Source organism: Oncorhynchus keta, chromosome 11 (genome assembly GCF_023373465.1).
Source record: "Oncorhynchus keta strain PuntledgeMale-10-30-2019 chromosome 11, Oket_V2, whole genome shotgun sequence".
Taxonomy (NCBI): Eukaryota; Metazoa; Chordata; class Actinopteri; order Salmoniformes; family Salmonidae; genus Oncorhynchus; species Oncorhynchus keta.
This window is the reverse complement of record NC_068431.1, coordinates 25531063-25554255: the sequence shown is the minus strand read 5'-3', so window position 1 is coordinate 25554255 and position 23193 is coordinate 25531063. Positions and strand designations below refer to the sequence as shown.

Genomic DNA, 23193 nt, shown 5'->3' with positions numbered 1-23193 from the left:
AAATCTACATCTGCTAGGTAAAGACCCGCCTTAGATCACTGGTCACCATAGCAGCACCCACCTGTAGCGAGAGCTCCAGCAGGTATATCTCACTTGTCACCCCCAAAGCCAAATACTTCCTTTGGCCGCCTTTCCTTCCAGTTCTCTGCTGCCAAGGACTGTAACGAACTACAAAAAGAAGCTGGAGACTCATATCTCCCTCACTAGCCTTAAGCACCAGCTGTCAGAGCAGCTCACAGATCACTCCACCTATACATAGCCCATCCAACTACCTCATCCCCATACTGTATTTATCTTGCTCTTTTGCACCACAGTATCTCTACTTACACATTCACCTTCTGCACATCTACCATTCCAGTGTTTAATTGCTATATTGTAATTACTTAGCCACCATTACCTCCCTTATCCTACCTCATTTCCGCATACTGTATATAGACTTTTTCTACTGTATTATTGACTGTATGTTTGTTTATTTAATGTGTAAATCTGTGTTGTTGTATGTGTCGATCTGCTTTGCATTATCTTGTCCAGGTCGCAGTTGCAAATGAGAACTTGTTCTCAACTAGCCTACCTGGTTAAATAAAGGTGAAATAAATAAAGGTGTCCGCATACTTCCCATCCGAAACAGTTAGGAACAGTTTGTGCATATTATATCGACATTGTGAAGTTTTTGTTAATTTGTCTCCGTCAAGGTTTTTTTTTCGGGCAAGCCAAAGTCGGTAGCCGAAGTCTACGCTCTTCCATCGGTGATTGGGCAACAGCAGGAATTGTACAATGACGTGAATGCTGTCATTTAACGAGAGACGAATAGTTTAAGCAAATGTTTTCACTTGAGAAATATTGCACCAAACATCTGAGTGAAATGTTAAATTAAATGTTAAATTACACAACTAAGTAGTGATGCACCGATTAAATTTTTTGTCCGATATGATATTTTCCTTGACAAAAACCACGATAGATATTTGAAATTTTAGCAGCCTTTTAAGCATTATAGTACAGTTAAATAGATAACACATACATGGACGCAGCGGTCTAAGGCACTGCATCTCAGTGCAAGAGGTGTCACTATAGTCCCTGGTTCAAATCCAGGCTGTATCACATCCGGGCCGTGATTGGGAGTCCCATAGGGCGGCGCACAATTGGCCCAGCGTTGTCTGAGTTTGGCTGGGGTAGGCTGTCATTGTAATTAAGAAATTGTTTTTAACTGACTTGCCTAGTTAAATAAAGGTTACACACACACACACACACACACACACACACACACACGGACCCAAAAATTATTTTGTTGGCATTTACGCGTGTCCCCATTACCGGTAATACAATCAAAACCTATTTTTCACTTACTTGCTGTGCTGTTTCATTGTTCAGTCACTTCATCCTCAACCAGGATTTCATCATACATGTCAAGCAGTGAAGTTTCAGGTCTGTTCGTTGCCTCTCTTCCTCGTTGTGCCCCGTCACTGTGTCCGTTTCAATCTTGTCCAGTTGTGTATGTAACATTGCAATTTGTTTTTATGAATGATTCAGTTATCTTAGATTAATTCTGACAATTTTGAGGCAGTGCCCAACTGGCCAGAGCATCTCAAGTTGAACAAACAGTACTATTACTACTTTGTTCTCCTTTTTCATGTGAAAGTTTGAGGAAGTATGTGAGCACACTCGTTCGGTTCACCTAACGGAGTTCGGCTAGGCATCAGCCGAACCGAAGCATGCTGACCAGGGGTTGGAACCAAAACAACTTAAAATCGTTTTGTTTTGAACAGAACCATTCTGTTTTTTGTTCTGTTCCACTGTTCCGACCAGCAAGTTCTGCACCGTTTCAAACGCAAAAAAAGTAACGTTTTATAATCGTTCCTTTCTATTCCTTTTTTAAACCTCAAATAATAATACATATATAAATATATTTAACATTTAGCTACTTCACCAATGGATAGAGCAGCTTGATATGGGGTGGGCAAGCTATGTACATGCATTGGACAGACAAGTGTAGAGTGTGTGTGTGACTGAAAATGTTGTGGGTGAGGAGAGCGCTGGGCATCTTGTTATGACATGCATGATCTGAATTGTACCCACGGAGGAGCGACTTCTATGAAGGAACTTTGAACTTCAGAGATGTGGCTTAAATAACGTTGGACCAGAACTAGCCCTTGATCATGACTCAGTTCCATACCACATACTCTCAGCTGGAGCTAGACCAGGGTTCGCTAGCTAGCGAACAAGCTTGTGTGTGCAGAGCGGCACCATAATTCAAATAAAAACACGTCTTACCTTTTTTTTAGTTAATGTGAAACGTTACCCATTGTATCCTTAACTAGCATTGAAAAAGTTAATCCATTCTTATTAAAAATCTCTCCCCCTAATTCTATCATGCTTATAAACGTCAGTAGCTACAATAAACTAAGCTTCGGAGGGAGGGGAGGGGCAGGTAGCCTACACACAGGCAAAAATGTCTATTTTGTCTGTTCTTTTCTCTGAACCGGTTCCAACCCCTGATGCTGACGGCTTAACAATCAATAGCCACACACACACACAGGCCAGTGTAGCAGGGAGATAGCGGGGTCATCCTATGAAAAGGGCTGGTCTGATGAGAAAGGGAGCCAGCTGAGTATCCGAGGTGAATGCACCAATTTGTAAGTCGCTCTGGATAGTCGCTCTGGATAAGAGCGTCTGCTAAATGACTTAAATGTAAAATGTAAATGTGGAAGGTAGAGAGAGGGGATGAGTGTCAATGTAAAGCATGCAGCCAGGCAGTGACTGGCTGGATGACTGGGGAGCACATTGTGCATCACAATGGGACGCAAGCCAACATCCGGTGAAATCACCGAGCGCGAAATTCAAAATACAAAATTCGTAATATTAAACATTCATGAAAATACAAGTGTCTTACATCGTTTAAATTAACTTCTTGTTAATCCAGCCGCTTTGTCAGATTTCAAAAACGCTTTACGGCGAAAGCACACCGTGCGATTATCTGAGGACAGCACTCCGTGTACAAAAAAGCAGAGGTGTCACGAAAGTCAGAAATAGCAATAAAATGAATCACTTACCTTTGAAGATCTTCCTCTGTTTGCAATCCCACGGGTCCCAGCTACATAACAAATGGTCCTTTTGTTCTTCTTTATATCCCAAAAAAGTCAGTTAAGTTGGCGTGCTTGACTCAGTAATCCACCAGTTTCCCTCGTTGAAAATGCATACAAACGAATCCCGAAAGTGACCAATAAACCTCTCATCCACGCGCGCCACAATACCACAGCCAAAATGGGAGCCAGCTAATTTTTCAAAAAACAAGCCTGATACTCTTTCTAAAGATGGTTGACATCTACTGGAAGCCCTAGGAACCGCAATCCGGGAGATATTCCCATTTTAAATGGTGTCACCTCAACAACAACAAGAATTCCCGGATAGATTCTCCTCGGGTTTTCGCCTGCTATATCAGTTCTGTTATACTCAGACATTTTTTTTTTTCATAGTTTTGGAAACTTTACTGTTTTCTATCCAATACTAATTATATGCATATCCTAGCTTCTGGGCCTGAGTAACATGCAGTTTACTTTGGGCACATCATTCATCCAAACACTACCCCCTTGCCTTAAGTTTTAAAGGAAGATTAATAGGTGAGTGAGTGAGTGAGTGAGTGAGTGAGTGAGTGAGTGAGTGAGTGAGTGAGTGAGTGAGTGAGTGTGAGTGAGTGAGTGAGTGCTAGAGCTGGGTGATATTGCCAAAATATCATATCCCGGTATTTTTCAAATTTGACAGAATTTTATATTTTTGAATAACAATTCTCCATTTCTGCATTTCCCGCACTCATTTGAGAATTTCCACACTGCCACAAAGGGCTGCACGATATTGGCACATTTGTTTGCCTTAGTTTTAACCAAATGTTGCAATTGCAATTTGACTTGTGATTTAGATCAAAACACCTGATTGAACTATTGGAATCATGGAAACATGTTTATTCTAACTCTATAGTTAGAATATAAATAATAGTAGGCACTTTGAATACAGTGTTTGACATGAAAATGCCAGTGATACGTTTTTGTGACAGTGCAGGAACCAAAATGATAGTCAGTGTTTCCTAGGGGACCCTATAATTTTTGGCCACATTGACATGTTTTTTCATGTAGCCAACATATTCATGCTTTGCCTATTGATTTAGATGACACTGTTGCACAAACAACATGCTGATTTAGGCCTACACCAGCACTTTTTTCAGGCTGTATTAGCTATCTACGTTTGCTCTGACTCAGTACATTTTTTAGCTAGCTTACCAACTAATTAGCATTAGCAGCTAACATGACTTAGCTAAAACTTGCTAAGTAAAGAAACTAGCTGTTTGCAGATGTAAGAAACAAACAAATAGTGGATTTATATTAAGAAGCAAAGTGGAAACACTGTCATCAACATTGCTGCATGTGCTGCATTGACCATGCAGATTGAATGCAAGTGTCTCGTGGTCAAGAAACAACAATTGCGCTCGAGTGACGGGCAGGACTAGGTCTGTGTAGAAAGCGGCATGAGGAGAGAGTGAAGAGGGATGACTCAAGTAGCAGTGTAAACTATAGAAATGGACGTTACACACGGAATATCACATTTAATAAAACAAACATTCAAAATACCGTTATAGAAGGTCGAGTAAAAACCCAAACCGGTCTGTGCATCAATACCTGTATATAGTAAAATACGCCTAGCCCTAGTATGGTTCTATAATAGGCTCTGAAACTGTGTGAATGCCTTCCTACACTACCCTACAGTATGTGCGTATGCTACATTGACTGGGTTGGAATGTGTAGCTTATGCTATCCTATGCTTTTGAGTGGGAATTGGCCCAGCTGAAGCTGATAGATGACGTAGCTGAAAGCTGATATATTAGCCAAAAGAGCAGAGAAGGTAATGCTAGCTCTGTCATTAAGGAAATATGAACAAGGGTTTCCAGCAGTGATGGTCCGTAATGGCTGCACTGCATACAGCATCAGTGACTCTGGTAAGCCAGTCAGCCTGATGGCACAGTAAGGAAATTGATGATTGCGAACGCGCCCCCTTAACCTAACCTACATCACTCAAGCACGTCTGCCACTGCCTCCCCCTGCCTGTGCTCACACTGGTGTAATTTATCCTTGAAGCATTTAAAGTGAGGAGCCAGGCAAGCCACACACACACACATACAAACAAACTTGTGCAGGCCCCTCTCAGTTAGACACACCAACACAACACACACAATGTGGAATACAGTCACAGCCATACACGTGTTCAACATTGTAATAAAACACAAACACCAAAAATCTTATAGTAGCCAAATAACATATTACACAGCTATTTGCATGCTGTAACTGTACGGACACACACGCTTGTACTCTTACTGTACAAACAGAAACAGATACAGCTCCACCTGCTATAAAACTAGAGTGGGTTTTGAACAGCCTCCCCTGGCCAGACATCTATGGGACCGACTAGAGTAGTAAGAGGTGAGTGTGTGCCATGACGCTAGGTCTTACCTGTCAGAGATGTCATGGCTGGCTGCTGCCGTGGCTCCGAGCAGTCCTAGAGCTGCACTCCCCAATGCTGCCTCCATGATATTGGCTCACTGCAGGAGAAGCCTGCCAGAGAGGGAGGAGAATGTGGAGAGGTAGGTGAAGAGAGAGGGGAGGGAGAGAGATGGTGTGAAGAGGAAGGTAAAGGGGAAGATTGACAAGGGACAAAGATAAGAGAAGATTAGAGAGAAAGAGAAGCAGTTGTGTGTGTGTGTGTGTGTGTGTGTGTGTGTGTGTGTGTGTGTGTGTGTGTGTGTGTGTGTGTGTGTGTGTGTGTGTGTGTGTGTGTGTGTGTGTGTGTGTGTGTGTGTGTGTAGCCTGGGGATTATATCCAGCAAGCAGCAGAAGAAATGCATTTAACCCCCGCTATTCTGGAAGAGCAACTCCAACAAGTTAAAATAGATAGCTATGGAGCAGGTTCTGTGTTAGGAAGTTGTGGCACCAGACATTTTAAAAATCAGTATTTTAATTTACCTGACAAGGACCCATATGCATTGGGTGTGTAACCTAATTAGGGTGTCCACCCACGGTGGTTAGAATGATAGAAATCACATTTAGAATATGGTCATTCATATTAACAGAACATGCAAGTAGAGGACGCAACGATGTCCGGTCGTTCTTACCAAATTCTGATGATAGAATAACTGTCCACATGTACTTTTCCTCAGCCAACAAGACAAGTAATGAGCAGCAAAAGCACTAGCTTATGTCAATCTACTATCCCCCATTGTTTAAAAGTTTACCTATTCTATTGGTCAGCTTGTCGAGAAAGAAATGGCCTATTCCAAACAGACTCTTGGATAGTTGCCTTACCGAGACAATAAGACAGTGGCAGAATAAATTCAACCACACCTTGTGCTGTGGACAATAAAAGGCCACTTTAAGCTGAGTATATTTCAGTGGGTAATAAAGGCCTTTTGTAGGGGAAAACACATTTTGATTGGCTTGGCTTGGCCTGGCTCCCCAGCGTGCCGGCCTGGCTGCCAAGTGGGTGGACCTACGCCCTCCCAGGCCCACCCATGGCTGCACCCCTGCCCAGTCATGTGAAATACATAAATTAGGGCATTAAATGTATTTATCAATAAAATCTTTGAAATTATTCCGTTCATATTTCAGTTCAGTATATTTAAGACTACTGGTAATTCCATCAATTACGAGGCTAAAAAGCATTATTTCTTCTCTAGGACAATTGGCCAGTGCTAATTATATTTTAAAATCGCCTTTTCAATTATAATTTTTGGACCAAAAGCCGGCTTTCACCGGCTAACGAAAACCCTGATATGGAAATAAAAATGTAAACGATTATATTTTTACGAGAAAAAAAATGTTTTACTTAGAAACCGTAGTGAATTTCCTACAGACGTAATTAGTTATGTTTTCATGAATCGATATCAGTGCCTTGCATATCAGTTGATGCCTACAAAATAGAATACAGGCTGTTTCTTGAAAATGCCGTTCAATTACACACGCCCAGTGACAGTCGTGTTGCCTCTCCTTTTCTCTTCTCTCATTTTTATTAGTGTGCGTGCGAGCGAGAGAGTGATTTACTGAGTGTTGTCACAAGCGAGAACAAAGGATGTCAACTTGACCGAGAAATGATTGCTTACAAGCTCTCCCATTAATGCAGAGCTAAAGAAATAATCAAACGAAAAACAGTAACAAGTCATAAAATACACAATAATGGAGCGAAACTCAGCAAAAATAGAAACTTTCTCTCACTGTCAACTGCGTTTATTTTCAACACACTTAACATGTGTAAATATTTGTATGAACATAAGATTAAACAACAGCCATAAACCGAACAAGTTCCACAGACATGTGACTAACAGAACTGGAATAATGTGTCCCTGAACAAAGGGGGGTCAAAATCAAAAGTAACAGTCAATGCAGCTTGTGGCCACACCAGATACTAAGTACTACAGTAAATCTCCTCATTGACTGCACCAGATTTGCCAGTTCTTGCTGTGAGATGTTACCCCACTCTTCCACCAAGGCACTTGAGAGTTCCCGAACATTTCTGGTGGGTATAACCCCTAGCCCTCACCCTCCGATCCAACAGGTCCCAGACGTGCTCAATAGGATTGCGATCCGGGCTCTTCACTGGCCATGGCAGAACACTGACATTCCTGTCTTGCAGGAAATCACGCACAGGACGAGCAGTATGGCTGGTGGCATTGCTGGAAGGTCATGTCAGGATGAGCATGCAGGAAGGGTAGCACATGAGGGAGGAGGATGTCTTCCCTGTAAACGCACAGCATTGAGATTGCCTGCAATGACAAGCTCAGTCCGATGATACTGTGACACACCGCCCCAGACCATGACGGACCCTCCACCTCCAAATTGATCCTGCTCCAGAGCACAGGCCTCGATGTAATGCTCATTCCTATGACAATAAACTCAAATCTGACTATCACCCCTAGTGAGACAAAACCGCGACTCGTCAATGAAGAACACTTTTTGCCAGTCCTGTCTGGTCCAGCGACAGTGGGTTTGTGCCCATAGGCAACATTGTTGCCGGTGATGTCTGGTGAGGACCTGCCTTACAACAGGCCTACAAGCCCTCAGTCCAGCCTCTCTCAGCCTATTGCGGACAGTCTGAGCACTGATGGAGGGATTGTGCATTCCTGGTGTAACTTGAGCAGTTGTTGTTGCCATCCTGTAACTGTCCTGCAGGTGTGTTCAGATGTACCGATCATGTGCAGGTGTTGTTACACGTGGTCTGCCACTGCAAGGACGATCAGCTGTCCGTCCTGTCTCCATGTATGGGCTTGTAGCGCCTCACAGTACGGACATTGCCATTTATTGCCCTGGACACATCTGCAGTCCTCATGCCTCCTTGCAGCATGCCTAAGGCACGTTCACGCAGATAAGTAGGGACCCTGGGGATCTTCATGTTGGTGTTTTTCAGAGTCAGTAGAAAGGCCTCTTTCGTGTCCTAAGTTTTCATAACTGTGACCTTAATTGCCTACCGTCTGAGGAAAAGGGATGCTTCTTTATTTGCTGAGTTTATAGACAGGGAGAACCAGAACCAAATTAATTGAGGGGTACGAGGTATTTGAGGTAGATATGTACATGAAGGCAGGGGAAAGTGACTAGGCATCAGGATAGATAATGGTAAGACTAAAATAAATAACAGAGTCACAGCAGAATATGATGTGTAAAAGTGTGCGTGGGTGTTTATGTTTTTGTGTTGTGCCGGTATGCATGCATATGTAGCGTATGTGAATGTGTGTGGGTTGTGTGTGTGCGTGTGTATAGTCAGTGTGCATTAAGTCCGTGCAAGATAGGGTCAGTGCAATTTAATTAACTATTTAGCTTTCTCGTGGCTATTTAGCAGTGTTATGGCTTGGGGGTAGAAGCTGTCTCGGAGTCTGTTGGTTTGAGAGCTGGTGCTCCGATACCATTTGCAGGAAGGTCGTCAAGTTAATAGTCTGTTTATGGCAGGGGTTCGCCAACTTTTTTGGCCCGCAACCCCATTTTGATATCATCTGAAAAAGGTGATGTAATTAATGTAATCAATGGCCAATGTTTACTTTTTAAATTTGGGCTATGACAGTCTATTACAAATCAGTGTGACAGTACTTTTGACAGAAGGAATTATGGTTTGAAGTGACAAACGCTTCAAAAGGTATTGGGTAGTTGGAAAGCAGTAGCGGTAAGTGAGTAAAATCACTGAAGAAACCAGAAAAAAAAGGCCATATTACAACCTTTGTTGTGATAATTGCATTGTTTGCTCTATAACCTGTTAGTTCATATGCCTTGCACGAGACCATAAGAAAACACAGTGGCAGAAAAATTCAACCACACCTTTGTTTCATCCCAAAACCGGAGAGAAACATCTGTCCGGTGAAGTCAGCAAAGCATATTGCATGAAACAAAAAGTTACATGACCTTCAGCATAGTTAATGTTTAAGAAATTTTCAGACTACTAACCAACTATTGGTTTAGAACCACAGAGAATTACCGCAAGTCGCAAAGAAAACAGGAGCTACCTCAACTACTCCAGAATCATTTCAACTTAAATATTTACAGTGAATTCGGTAAAGTATTCAGACCTTCACATTTTGTTACATTACAGCCTTATTCTAAACTGTAATAAACACAAAATCCTCAAATCTACACACAATACCCCATAATGACAAAGCGAAAATAGGTTTTTAGAAATGTTTGCTAATTTATAAAACACGTTTCCATTTCTACAGATTGATTGAGTCCACTTGTGGTAAAGTCAATTGACTGGATATGATTTGGAAAGGGACACACCTGTCGATGAGGTCTCACAGTTGACAGTGCATGTCAGAGAAAAAAAAACAAGCAATGAGGTTGAAGGAATTGTCCGTAGATCTCCGAAACAGGATTGTGTCGAGGCACCGATCTGGGGAAGGGTACCAAAAAAGTTTTGCAGCATTGAAAGTCCCGAAGAACACAGCGACCTCCATAATTCTAAAACGGAACAAGTTTGGAACCACTAAGAATCTTCTTAGAGCTGGCAGTCCGGCCAAACTCGATCAAATGGGGAGAAAGGCCTTGGTCAGGGAGGTGACCAAAAACCCAATGGTCACTCTGACAACGCTCCAGAGTTCCTCTGTGGTGATGGGAGAACCTTCCAGAAGGACAACAATCTCTGCAGCACTCAGCCAATCAGGCCTTTATCGTAGAGTGGCCAGATAGAAGCCACTTCTCAGTAATAGGCACATGACAGCCAACTTGGAGTTTGCCAAAAGGCACCTAAAGGACTCTGACCATGAGAAACAAGATTCTCTAGTATGATGAAACCAAGATTGAACTCTTTGGCCTGACTGCAAAGCGTCACGTCTGGTGGAAATCTGGCACCATCCCTACGGTTGAAGCATCATGCTGTGGGGATAGTTTTCAGCGGCATGGACTGGGAGACGAGTCAGGATCGAGGGAAAAATGAATGAAGTACAGAGAAATCTTTGATGAAAACCTGCTCCACCTTCCAACAGGACAGCGACCCTAAGCACATAGCCAAGACAAAGCAGGAGTGGCTTTGGGAGAAGTCTCAATGTCCTTGAGGGGCCCAGCCAGAGCCCAGACTTGAACCAGATCGAATATCTCTGGAGAGACCTGAAAATAGACGTGCAGCGACGCTCCCCATCAAACCTGACAGTTCTTGAGAGGATCTGCCGAGAAGAATGGGAGAAACTCCCATAATACAGGTGTGCCAAGCTTGTAGATTCATACCCAAGAAGACTCAAGGCTGTAATCGCTGCCAAAGGTGCTTCAGCAAAAAGTACTGAGTAAAGGGTCTGAATACTTATGTAAATGTGATTTCAGTTTTCATTAGTAATACATTTGCAAAACCTTTCACATTATTGGATAGTGTGTAGATTGATTAGCGGGGAAAAAACAATTGAATCCATTTTAGAGTAAGGCTGTAACGTAACAAAATGTGGGAAAAGGGGTCTGAATACGTTCTGAATGCACTGTATACATAATCAAAATCACCTATGCTTAGTCTAATACAGTGATAATTAAAAGATACCAAACATAATTTAGTCCAATCAACATAAGCTAAATATGTGGCTTTCCTTGGTTCTGATGCATGTGTGTGTGTGTGTGTTCGTGCAAGTAGAAACAAACATGTTGGCTGACCATAGTTGTAGAGAAACGCCAATGCCATCCTCCTCTCTTTCATGTTGACGAAATGGTCTATAACGGTCATACAGTAAAGTCTTTTAGATTCTTGTCCTAGGCTACCTGGCTAAATTGCTTGCTCGCTAGTCTAACTTCCTTTCATGGGCAATGATGAGCCAGCTAGTTAATTAACATTAGCCCACTACATCTTGAACTTCCATCCTCTCAGGCCAGGGGCACAATGTATGAAGTTATGGTTGGATCAGTATCCCTGTTATAATCATTGGCCAGTACGGAGAATGAAGAAAAACAACAAGTTTAAATCCCTCTCTCAATCCATGGCTAATTTAGGAAAGGGACAATTTTAGCTAGATAGCCACCGGAAGACAACAACAAGATTAAGACAATTCATGGTGTTTCTGTCAATTACGTTTTGATGTAATTGGTTTGAAGCCAAATCCAAACTGGTTTCCCTTGACACTTTTTCTTGGTGAGCCAGGTCCATTCACAGTTGTGTTCACTCAGTTTAGATCAACACTGATTGCCTATTTTTTTAATACTTAGCTTTTTATCAAGGGATGCCAAATGCTCGCTGGCTTTCCTTGCATTCAACACTACAGACAGCTTCAGATAGATGGGCTCTTGCGACTTGAAGGAAAATATTATAATAAAATATTATACATGTTTTTGTTGGGAGGGAACCTTGCTTCCCTTGGCATCCATGAATGCATACCACTGTTCAGATCCTCATCAGGCAATCATTTTGAATGATATTCTGTGTAGAAAATAACATTGTGTAGAAAGGTCGCTAATTTGAATCTTGGAGCAGTTTAGGTAAAACATATGTTGATGTGCCTTGTGCAAAGCACCTAAACCTAATTACTCATTTAAAGCCTCTCTGGATAAGAGCATCTGCTAAATTACTCAAATGTATAGTATGTGTGTGATAGAGAGACCAAAACTGAGAATGTATGTGTGTGTCAATGTGATGGAGAGAATGCATGTGTCACACAGAACATTTATATTATCAAAAGGATTGTGTGTAAGAATGGATGTGATGTGCATGACAGAAAATGTGTCAGTGTGTGTGTGTGTGTGTTTGCTTGTGTGTGTGCGCCAGTGAGGCAGGCAGGCAGCGAGGGGCCAAGCGGACTGGGCTTCACACAAATACCTGACGCAGCAGAATCCCCATAAAGTGAACGACCTTGCCAGAGGACAGTGCATCTACTCCTCCGACAGCACCCCATTCCATGGACACAGAATCTCAATACACACTGGATGTCTGGATTAACACCACTGGAAGTACAGAGGGTGAGGGGAGGTGTCGATCGAAGAATGGGACGATCAAAGAAATTAAAATCTCTGCAGATGACTTTGGGAGTACATTGCATTTTGGACCATTAAATATGCAGTGGCCATGCGAAGGCACACTGGTTACTCTTCAGGAAAATCAAAATCAATACTTGGATGATCCCCTCAGTTGAAAGAACGTAATACAATATATTCACAGGGATTGAGAAAGAACTGTGTCAGATGATATTTAGTTGTCATCCCTGGTAATACAGTATATTCATAGGGAAAGAAGTGTTAGAAAACGTAGAAACCATCTGATTCGCAATTACCTCGTCTCAAGTAAGAAGCAACTTTATCTCTGATGTTGTCATCTTTAGTTGACGTCCCTGCTAACACAGCAGGCCTATGCAGAGCAATAGTAAAGGCATCTTTTTGTAAGAATCAACTCCGACATGGCTCATTAGTCAAAACCTATGGGTAAAGGAATGTTTTTTATTAGGGTTATTGGATAAACTTTGATCAGCTCACGCCACTTTTTGTGAATTCTGAAGTCTCTATGTAATCAAAACAAGCACAGACTTCAGAATGCATAAAGGTCATGTTAACTGACTGATATCTCATTGAAAAAAATGTATAAGATCTCCTAAGCCTGTGTTAACCTCAGACCTTATTTTTGGTGTTTATCCCAAAACCCCATTCTTTCCCCCCATAGGAAGGGCTGAGCGAACCAGAGGTAACTAATTACTGTTCTTTTAGGACTACAAACTGGCGAGCTCTATACCCATTGAGAAGTGTTTTGAAGCACAGAAACGTCTGGTTCGTAATGACCACCAGTCACTGTCTCAAGTAAGAACGATTTTCTCTGAGATTGTCATCTTCAGTAGATGTCCCTGGCATTTAATCATGTCTGACGAGCCAATTCTCCCCTTCACTCTAGCCCTCTATCCAGCCGGCAATTAGTCAGACCTGACATTTGCATTACGATACCTGCCGTTTGCCATTTAATGAGAAGGAAATCACGCTACGGTTGGGCTAATTGAGTGACTCATAACTGATCCATACAACCTCTTGTATATTTCTGGCCTACTCACCGCCTCTTGTGCTTTTCAGAGAGCTTAAGATTGTGTTTGCGATCTTATAAACAGTATTTGGGAAAATGTTGTGCGGTTTGCTCTAATCAGACCATCATTCAGTGAAATGAATATAGAAGGTGGGAGGCACGGCTAAAATGCCATGAAGAGAAAATAGTTGCAGTTTCTGAAGCTACTCAAAGATGGCTATTCAAACATTTTAATATTTCAACACACAGAGAGGGAAATAACTCACCAATTAGACAGTATATGGAAATAAATGGCTGTAGCATAGGGCTTACAGTGTTTGATAGGCAATGCAAAGACATGATATGATGCCATCAGATCCTACACTGTTGGTCCTTCTTCGAACAAGCCTCTCCCTGATAAGTGACAGACTAAGAATGAATATCCTGCGATTTCTGAATGTCTCACAAGAAAGGAGGGTTGACACCCACCATCTCAGATTTTTCTGAAATTGTTTTGGTTGTTAGAAACAGATAAGATTAGCATTCCTGTGACATTTTGTTGAAATATAATTTGACCTCTGAGAAATTAAGCTAATTGATTGCACCCAAATTGGCCATTTTAATTTATTTGATTAATATAATGAATGAACATAGTACCTAATATCAGGAATCCAAAGAGATGGTCAAAAGCCACCCACGGACCCTCCAAGCCAACCCACCCCAACAACTGGTACACTGGATGATTTCTCTGTTTGACAAGTAGTATGGAGCTGTGGCTGAGTATTGTTTCTTCATCCTATAAATGTATTCCCAGTGAATTCTGTGTTGTCTTTTCCCCTGTTCAGAGAATTTATTTAGGTTTATGTCCCATCTTACAACCTGATATTACAGTGTTCTGACAACTAGATGGTGCTGTTGCTGCTAATCATTTTTTAAAGAATCTCCCCCACCTCATTGCTAAAGGGATAGTTCACCCAAAGCACACAATTATGTATTGGTTTCCTTACCCTGTAAGCAGTATATGGACAAGGTATGACATCAGCCCATGCTTAGGTTTTGTTTAACTGGCCACCGTTGGAAATGCATTTATTTTATTGCATTTGTGGCATCACTCCAATGATAGTCAATGGTACATATTAGCTTTTTTGTGCTTCATATCCCCCCAAGAATCACCTAACTCACTGAGAGTTAGGGATGCACGATATATCGGTGAGCATATTGGAATTGGTCGATATTAGCAAAAATTGCCAACATCGGCCCAATGTCTAGTTTAACGTCGAAGGTGCAAAATCGATGTCAAAGCTGACGTGCATACCTATGTAGATGACGTAATGCCGCCACAAAAATACAGCGCTACACAGAAAAACACTAAGCACATACTTCCAACAACTAAACATGTTGAAGTGGAGCAGTCATTTGAAAGAGTAAGAACTTTTCAGAGACAACATCCATTACCTTCTTGACGCTACCCATCCCTAAGCAGGATAATTGTCATCAGCGACCACTGAATAGCATAGCGCCCCAGTCAAATAATGTTACTAAAAATATTCATAATCATGAAATCACAAGCGCAATATTACAAAACACAGCTTAGCCTTTTGTTAAGCCACCTGTCTCAAATTTAGAAATTATGCTTTACAGCGAAAGCAATCCAAGCGTTTGTGTAAGTTTATCGATCGCATGACAAAACATTAAGTACACTTAGCCTCCGGTAGCTTGGTCACGAAAATCAGAAAAGCAATCAAATTAATCGTTTACCTTGCGATCTTCGGATGTTTTCACTTACGAGACTCCCAGTTACACAACAAATGTTCCTTTTGTTCAATAAAGATCATTTTTATATCCAAAATACCTCAGTTTGTTTGGCACATTATGTTCAGAAATCCACAGGATTAATTATCCGTAATGTCCACAGAAACATGTCAAACGTTTTTTATAATCATTCCTCAGGTTGTTTTAAAAATATATAATCGATAATATATCAACCACAAATATCTTTCACAGTAGTAGAGGGAAAAGCAATACCTATCCAAACTCTGTTGCACGAGCAAAACTCATGTGACCACTTGAGGCGATGTTATCATTCTGGTTCATTTTTCAATATAAAAGCCTGAAACTATGTCTGAAGACTAACACCTTGAGGAAGCGATAGGGAAAGGAATCTGATTGATATCCTTTTAAATGGAGCAATGGGAGGCTATGGAACATGTAGTTTTCAAAATAGAAGCCACTTCCTGGATTGATTTTCCTCAGGGTTTCGCCTGCAATATCAGTTCTGTTATACCCACAGACAATATTTTGACAGTTTTGGAAACTTTAGAGCGTTTTCTATCCTAATCTGTCAATTATATGCATATTCTAGCATCTGGTCCTGAGAAATAGGCCATTTACTTTGGGAACGTTATTTTTCCAAACATAAAAATAGTGCCCCCTAGCTTCAAGAGGTTAATGCCAAGACAATGGATTTCATTGCCCTTGACAATCAACCGTCCTCGGTCTTGGATGATGTTGGCTTTCGCCGACTGGTCGAGCCCCAGTACACTATTTGTCAGATGTTTGCCTACCGGAGTTACACAGTATTGTTGAATCGCACATCCATGAGCTACATGCTATGGGCGTCAATGCTATTAGCTTCACGACTGACATTTGGACCAGTGATGTGAGTCCCATGAGCATGCTGAGTCTGACAGCACAGTGAATGGGTCAACAAGGATTTCGTACCGAGGAAAGACGTTTTGCATGCTCAAGAATGTGCTGGTTCTCATACCACCGATGCCATTACAATGGCATTTGAGAACATATTTGAAACACTCCTAAAGCCATTCAAATAACTGACTTGAGAAATAAGATGATCAACTGTGTCTGCAGCAGACGTGATACCTGCTCAACAAAACTGCAGACACGGACCGTGGGGTTAAAACGTATAAAAGTACTCAAGTACTGAACAAGCGATTCGGTGGCATTCTCACTGAGCCTCTTTACTCTGTCTCCACCATGCTATGTACAAGGATCGCTACTTCAAAGCAGACAAGAAACAGGGTTTACGTGAACATTTTACATAGACAGCTGGACAAGATGGAAACGGACACAGTGAGTGCGCACCAAGGAAGAGAGGCCACGGAGAGACAGAGCTGAAACTTCAATGCTTGACATGTATGATGAAATCCTGGTTTAGAATTAAATGACTGAACAAATGAAACAGCACAGCAAGCTAAATAAATAGGTTTTGTTGTTTTACTGGTAATTGGGACATACGCAAATGCCAACAAAATCACTTTTTGGGCAGTGTGTGTATCAACTATTTAACTGTACTAGAATCCCTAGGCATTTAAAATGTGAAATATCGGTTATCTGTATCGTTTTTCTTCTTGGCAAGGAAAATCTCAGATATCAGAATCAGCCAAAAATGTCATATCAGTGCATCCCTACCTATAATTAATTGCAATATTAATTAATAGATTTCCTTCAAAATAAAATATAATTAAGGATGGTAAAAAGCAGCTTTTCTCTGTGCTCCTGCCAGGCCTGTTAGCCAACGTACATGCACTTGGATATTCAAATTAGCTACCAACTCCATGTCGAGAAGCGTTGCACATACTGGCTAACAGGCTGGCTTTGTTTAACCCATGTGGCAGCATATTTCGGGATTTTGGCACTGAGGCCATGCATCTACTTCAGTAAGATTAACTTGTGTATACACATTTTATGTCTTTGTGTCCAGTATGAAAGAAGTTAGAGTTCTAGCGTGATCACAAGATGGCGTAGCAGTAAGTCGTCGTGTCGTGTCCACTGTATATATAGTTTCTTTTTCGTTTTTTTACATATTTTTCTACGCATATCTCTTTAAAAACTTTTTGCTAAACCTAAGCTTCCAAATACTCTCCTGCAACCCGCCTCACCCAACCCCATTTTTCCTAAAGTATTTATATTTACTTCGGAACCGGAACCCCTCAACTGAAGCTCAACTGAAGCTAGCCAGCTAACCACCAGCCATGCTAGCGGTCTTCAGCTGACCGGTCATCAGCTAACCTTCAGCCCGGAAAGCTCTCGCCAGTTCGAACAACGCGACTCTAACCAGAGCATAATGGACCTACTTATATTTCATTCCCGGATTCCCACCGCAAACGGACATTTTTCAGCTGGATCTTCACAACTAGCTATCTAGCTATCTACGAACTGTTAGCTTGCTAGCACAGGCCTGCTAACCGTCTGCATCGCCGCGTCCCAAACACCCATATTTACTTTCTCTTTTTGATTTTTAATTTGTTTATACCTCCCGGAAACCTGCCTCACCGAATGTGATACGGAATTGCTATTATTTAAATTTTTTTAGAACACACTCAAGAACCCCCAGAAGCTAACCAGCTAACTAGCTACAAGCTTTTTAGTCATTGTTAGTTTTTTTAACCTGGATAACACTCGCCAGTCCAGCTTACCTGCCCCATCCACTGCTGCCCCCTGGACACTGATCTCTTGGCCACATAGCTGATGCACGCTGGACTGTCCATTAATCACGGTACTCCATTCTGCTTGTTTGTTTTATCTGTTGGCCCCGTTGCCTCGTCAATGCCATTTTACCTGCTGTTGTCATGCTAGCAGATTAGCTGTTGCTGTCCAACCTACTGTTTTAGCTAGCTCTCCCAATTCAACACCTGTGATTACTGTATGCCTCGCTGTATGTCAATATACCTTGTATACTGTTGTTCAGGTTAGTTATCATTGTTTTAGTTCACAATGGAGCCCCTAGTTCCACTCTTCATACCCCTGATAACTCCTTTGTCCCACCTCCCACACGTGCGGTGACCTCACCCATTACAACCAGCATGTCCAGAGATACAACCTCTCTCATCATCACCCGGGGCCTGGGCTTAACTCCGCTGTACCCACACCCCACCATACCCCTGTCTGCGCATTATGCCCTGAATAGATTCTACCATGCCCAGAAACCTGCTCCTCTTATTTTCAGTCCCCAACGCTCTAGGCGACCAGTTTTGATAGCCTTTAGCCGCACCCTCATACTACTCCTTCTCTGTTCCGCGGGTGATGTGGAGGTAAACCCAGGCCCTGCATGTCCCCAGGCACCCTCATTTGTTTACTTCTGTGATCGAAAAAGCATTGGTTTCATGCATGTCAACATCAGAAGCCTCCTCCCTAAGTTTGTTTTACTCACTGCTTTAGCACACTCTGCTAACCCTGATGTCCTTGCTTTGTCTGAATCCTGGCTCAGGAAGGCCACCAAAAATTCAGAGATTTCCATACCCAACTATAACATCTTCCGTCAAGATAGAACTGCCAAAGGGGGAGGAGTTGCAGTCTACTGCAGAGATAGCCTGCAAAGTAATGTCATACTTTCCAGGTCCATACCCAAACAGTTCGAACTACTAATTTTGAAAATTACTCTCTCCAGAAATAAGTCTCTCACTGTTGCCGCCTGCTACCGACCCCCCTCAGCTCCCAGCTGTGCCCTGGACACCATTTGTGAATTGATCGCCCCCCATCTAGCTTCAGAGTGTTCTGTTAGGTGACCTAAACTGGGATATGCTTAACACCCCGGCAGTCCTACAATCTAAGCTACATGCCCTCAATCTCACACAAATCATCAAGGAACCCACCAGGTACAACCCTAACTCTGTAAACAAGGGCACCCTCATAGATGTCATCCTGACCAACTGGCCCTCCAAATACACCTCCGCTGTCTTCAACCAGGATCTCAGCGATCACTGCCTCATTGCCTGTATCCGCTACGGAGCCGCAGTCAAACGACCACCCCTCATCACTGTCAAACGCTCCCTAAAACACTTCTGTGAGCAGGCCTTCCTAATCGACCTGGCCCGGGTATCCTGGAAGGACATTGACCTCATCCCGTCAGTTGAGGATGCCTGGTCATTCTTTAAAAGTAACTTCCTCTCCATTTTAGATAAGCATGCTCCGTTCAAAAAATGCAGAACTAAGAACAGATACAGTCCTTGGTTCACTCCAGACCTGACTGCCCTCGACCAGCACAAAAACATCCTGTGGCGGACTGCAATAGCATCGAATAGTCCCGTGATATGCAACTGTTCAGGAAGTCAGGAACCAATACACGCCGTCAGTCAGGAAAGCTAAGGCCAGCTTCTTCAGGCAGAAGTTTGCATCCTGTAGCTCCAACTCCAAAAGTTCTGGGAAACTGTGAAGTCCATGGAGAACAAGAGCACCTCCTCCCAGCTGCCCACTGCACTGAGGCTAGGTAACACGGTCACCACCGATAAATCCATGATTATCGAAAACTTCAATGAGCATTTCTCAACGGCTGGCCATGCCTTCCGCCTGGCTACTCCAACCTCGGCCAACAGCTCCGCCCCCCCCGCAGCTCCTCGCCCAAGCCTCTCCAGGTTCTCCTTTACCCAAATCCAGATAGCAGATGTTCTGAAAGAGCTCCAAAACCTGGACCCGTACAAATCAGCTGGGATTGACAATCTGGACCCTCTATTTCTGAAACTATCCGCCGCCATTGTCGCAACTCCTATTACCAGCCTGTTCAACCTCTCATATCGTCCGAGATCCCCAAGGATTGGAAAGCTGCCGCAGTCATCCCCCTCTTCAAAGGGAGATACACCCTGGACCCAAACTGTTACAGACCTATATTCATCCTGCCTTGCCTATCTAAGGTCTTCGAAAGCCAAGTCAACAAACAGGTCACTGACCATCTCGAATCCCACCGTACCTTCTCCGCTGTGCATTCTGGTTTCCGAGCCGGTCACGGGTGCACCTCAGCCACACTCAAGGTACTAAACGATATCATAACCGCCATCGATAAAAGACAGTACTGTGCAGCCGTCTTCATCGACCTTGCCAAGGCCTTCGACTGTCAATCACCATATTCTTATCGGCAGTCTCAGTAGCCTCGGTTTTTCGGATGACTGCCTTGCCTGGTTCACCAATTACTTTGCAGACAGAGTTCAGTGTGTCAAATCAGAGGGCATGCTGTCCGGTCCTCTGGCAGTCTCTATGGGGGTGCCACAGGTTTCAATTCTCAGGCCGACTCTTTTCTCTGTATATATCAATGATGTTGCTCTTGCTGCGGGCGATTCCCTGATCCACCTCTACGCAGACGACACCATTCTATATACTTTCGGCCCGTCATTGGACACTGTGCTATCTAACCTCCAAACGAGCTCCAATGCCATACAACACTCCTTCCGTGGCCTCCAACTGCTCTTAAACGCTAGTAAAACCAAATGCATGCTTTTCAACCGATCGCTGCCTGCACCCGCATGCCCGACTAGCATCACCACCCTGGATGGTTCCGACCTTGAATATGTGGACATCTATAAGTACCTAGGTGTCTGGCTAGACTGCAAACTCTCCTTCCAGACTCATATCAAACATCTCCAATCGAAAATCAAATCAAGAGTCGGCTTTCTAATCCGCAACAAAGCCTCCTTCACTCCGCCGCCAAGCTTACCCTAGTAAAACTGACTATCCTACCGATCCTCGACTTCAGCGATGTCATCTACAAAATGGCTTCCAACACTCTACTCAGCAAACTGGATGCAGTCTATCACAGTGCCATCCGTTTTGTCACTAAAGCACCTTATACTACCCACCACTGCGACTTGTATGCTCTAGTCGGCTGGCCCTCGCTACATATTCGTCGCCAGACCCACTTGCTCCAGGTCATCTACAAGTCCATGCTAGGTAAAGCTCTGCCTTATCTCAGTTCACTGGTCACGATGGCAACACCCATCCGTAGCACGCGCTCCAGCAGGTGTATCTCATTGACCATCCCTAAAACCAACACCTAATTTGGCCGCCTTTCGTTCCAGTACTCTGCTGCCTGTGACTGGAACGAATTGCAAAAATCGCTGAAGTTGGAGACTTATCTCCCTCACCAACTTCAAACATCAGCTATCTGAGCAGCAAACCGATCGCTGCAGCTGTACATAGTCTATTGGTAAATAGCCCACCCATTTTCACCTACCTCATCCCCATACTGTTTTATTTATTTACTTTTCTGCTCTTTTGCACACCAATATCTCTACCTGTACATGACCATCTGATCACTTATCACTCCAGTGTTAATCTGCAAAATTGTAATTATTCGCCTACCTCATGCCTTTTGCACACATTGTATATAGACTCCCCCTTTTTTTCTACTGTGTTATTGACTTGTTAATTGTTTACTCCATGTGTCACTCTGTGTTGTCTGTTCACACTGCTATGCTTTATCTTGGCCAGGTCGCAGTTGCAAATGAGAAGTTGTTCTCAACTAGCCTACCTGGTTAAATAAAGGTGAAATAAGAAATAAATAAAAAACAATGACTGGCAGTCTATGTCCCTGGGCAAGAAAAAGGTTCCCACTCTAATTTATGCATTGGCCACAACTATACTTAAATGACAAGTCAACAACCTTTGTGTACGCGCAAAAAGAATAAACTTTTCACTGGACAGTAAGTTTAAGCCTTAGCAGCTGGGGTGGAAGGATTTGACGGACTGGGTGAACACCAGAAGAGCTAATATACTGTAGGAAGCACTAAACTAGCATAGCCACCAGACAAAATGTATAACACTCAAGCACAGGGTTGCCTTTAAGGACTCCAGAATTGGGGATATGGCATGGCGCATCAATCAGCATAGTTTTAAACAAAATGTCCTCTGATTTGTCATCTTCAAATCCAATGTTATTGGTTGCGTGCACATTTTACAGGTGCAGCAATGTTTCTCGCTTGAACAGTGCAAGTGTTTGTGTGTACCTAACAGTACACACAAACTATTTTTTGTCTATTGGGTGGAAAATTATGATTTTGAGAAGCGTGCCTTTGATTAAACTTGAATGAGTGCACCTGGTTGTCAAGATCTAGGCCCATCTTTTTGGGCATGTCTATTCCTGACAACCTACAAAATCTGAATTGCTACACTTCACTGTATTGTACCAGTACCGAGGCAGCATTTTGGATATTGGGTGTGTTGTGTACACCTATAAAGGTTGTGTATGTGTTTGGAATCTGATCCGACTATTGATAAAGTTGACTGTGTTTCCAGACATAGCTGACCCATACTAATGTGAACAAGCTGGGTGGCGGTCTACATGAGATGAGGGGCTGGGTCCCGTCCCTAAAGAGCATGACCTTATCTGAGGTATTGACAGGCCAGCAGATATCAGACCAAGTACATGTTACATACTCTGTATGGCTGTATGTTTACAAGCACACTAATCATTTCATATTAAACTGATTATGGCAGTAGGCTGAGTACGGCATTAGTCATGTAAACACCTTACTCTGATTATGTTAAAATCGGCATACGGTCATAATCGAAGAAAGCATCCAGCGATTAAAACACCTGGTTTTCTGACCGATCTTTTCAATTATTAGCACATAAACCCATTAATCCGAGTTACAGTGGTGTATTTGATTTGCACTTGTGCTAGCGCGAGCTTCCTTCTTTTGCATGAGTGAAGTGAGTTCGGAAGGTGGAGACAGCGCAGGTGCATCAAAGCTGTGACCGAGAGACTGAAAAACAGCTTCCATCTCCAGGCATCAGACTGTTAAATAGTGAGCACTAGCCAGCCTCCGCCCAGTACCCTGCCCTGAACTTGTCAATGTTACTAGTCGGCTACCACGCATATAAGGCCCTCCCCCGCCCTCCTTTCGGAAAAGCTGACCACGACTCCATTTTGTTACTCCCTGCCAACAGACAGAAGCTAAAACAAGAAGCTCCCGCGCTCAGGTCTGTTCAACGCTGGTCCGACCAATC

The 23193-nt window shown here is 42.9% G+C and overlaps 1 protein-coding gene across 3 annotated transcripts in view; it reads right to left on the bottom strand.

Annotated features, from left to right (window-relative positions):
* LOC118389975 (rho GTPase-activating protein 32-like) overlaps positions 1-23193 on the bottom strand; it is a 262757-nt gene that overhangs the window by 163123 nt on the left and 76441 nt on the right. For all 3 annotated transcript variants that reach the window (XM_052529794.1, XM_035780032.2, XM_035780033.2), the window contains one exon: positions 5493-5594. In XM_052529794.1, coding sequence (XP_052385754.1) covers positions 5493-5569 — 77 coding nt within the window. In that variant the 5' untranslated portion in view covers positions 5570-5594. The remainder of the gene's footprint in view (positions 1-5492; positions 5595-23193) is intronic.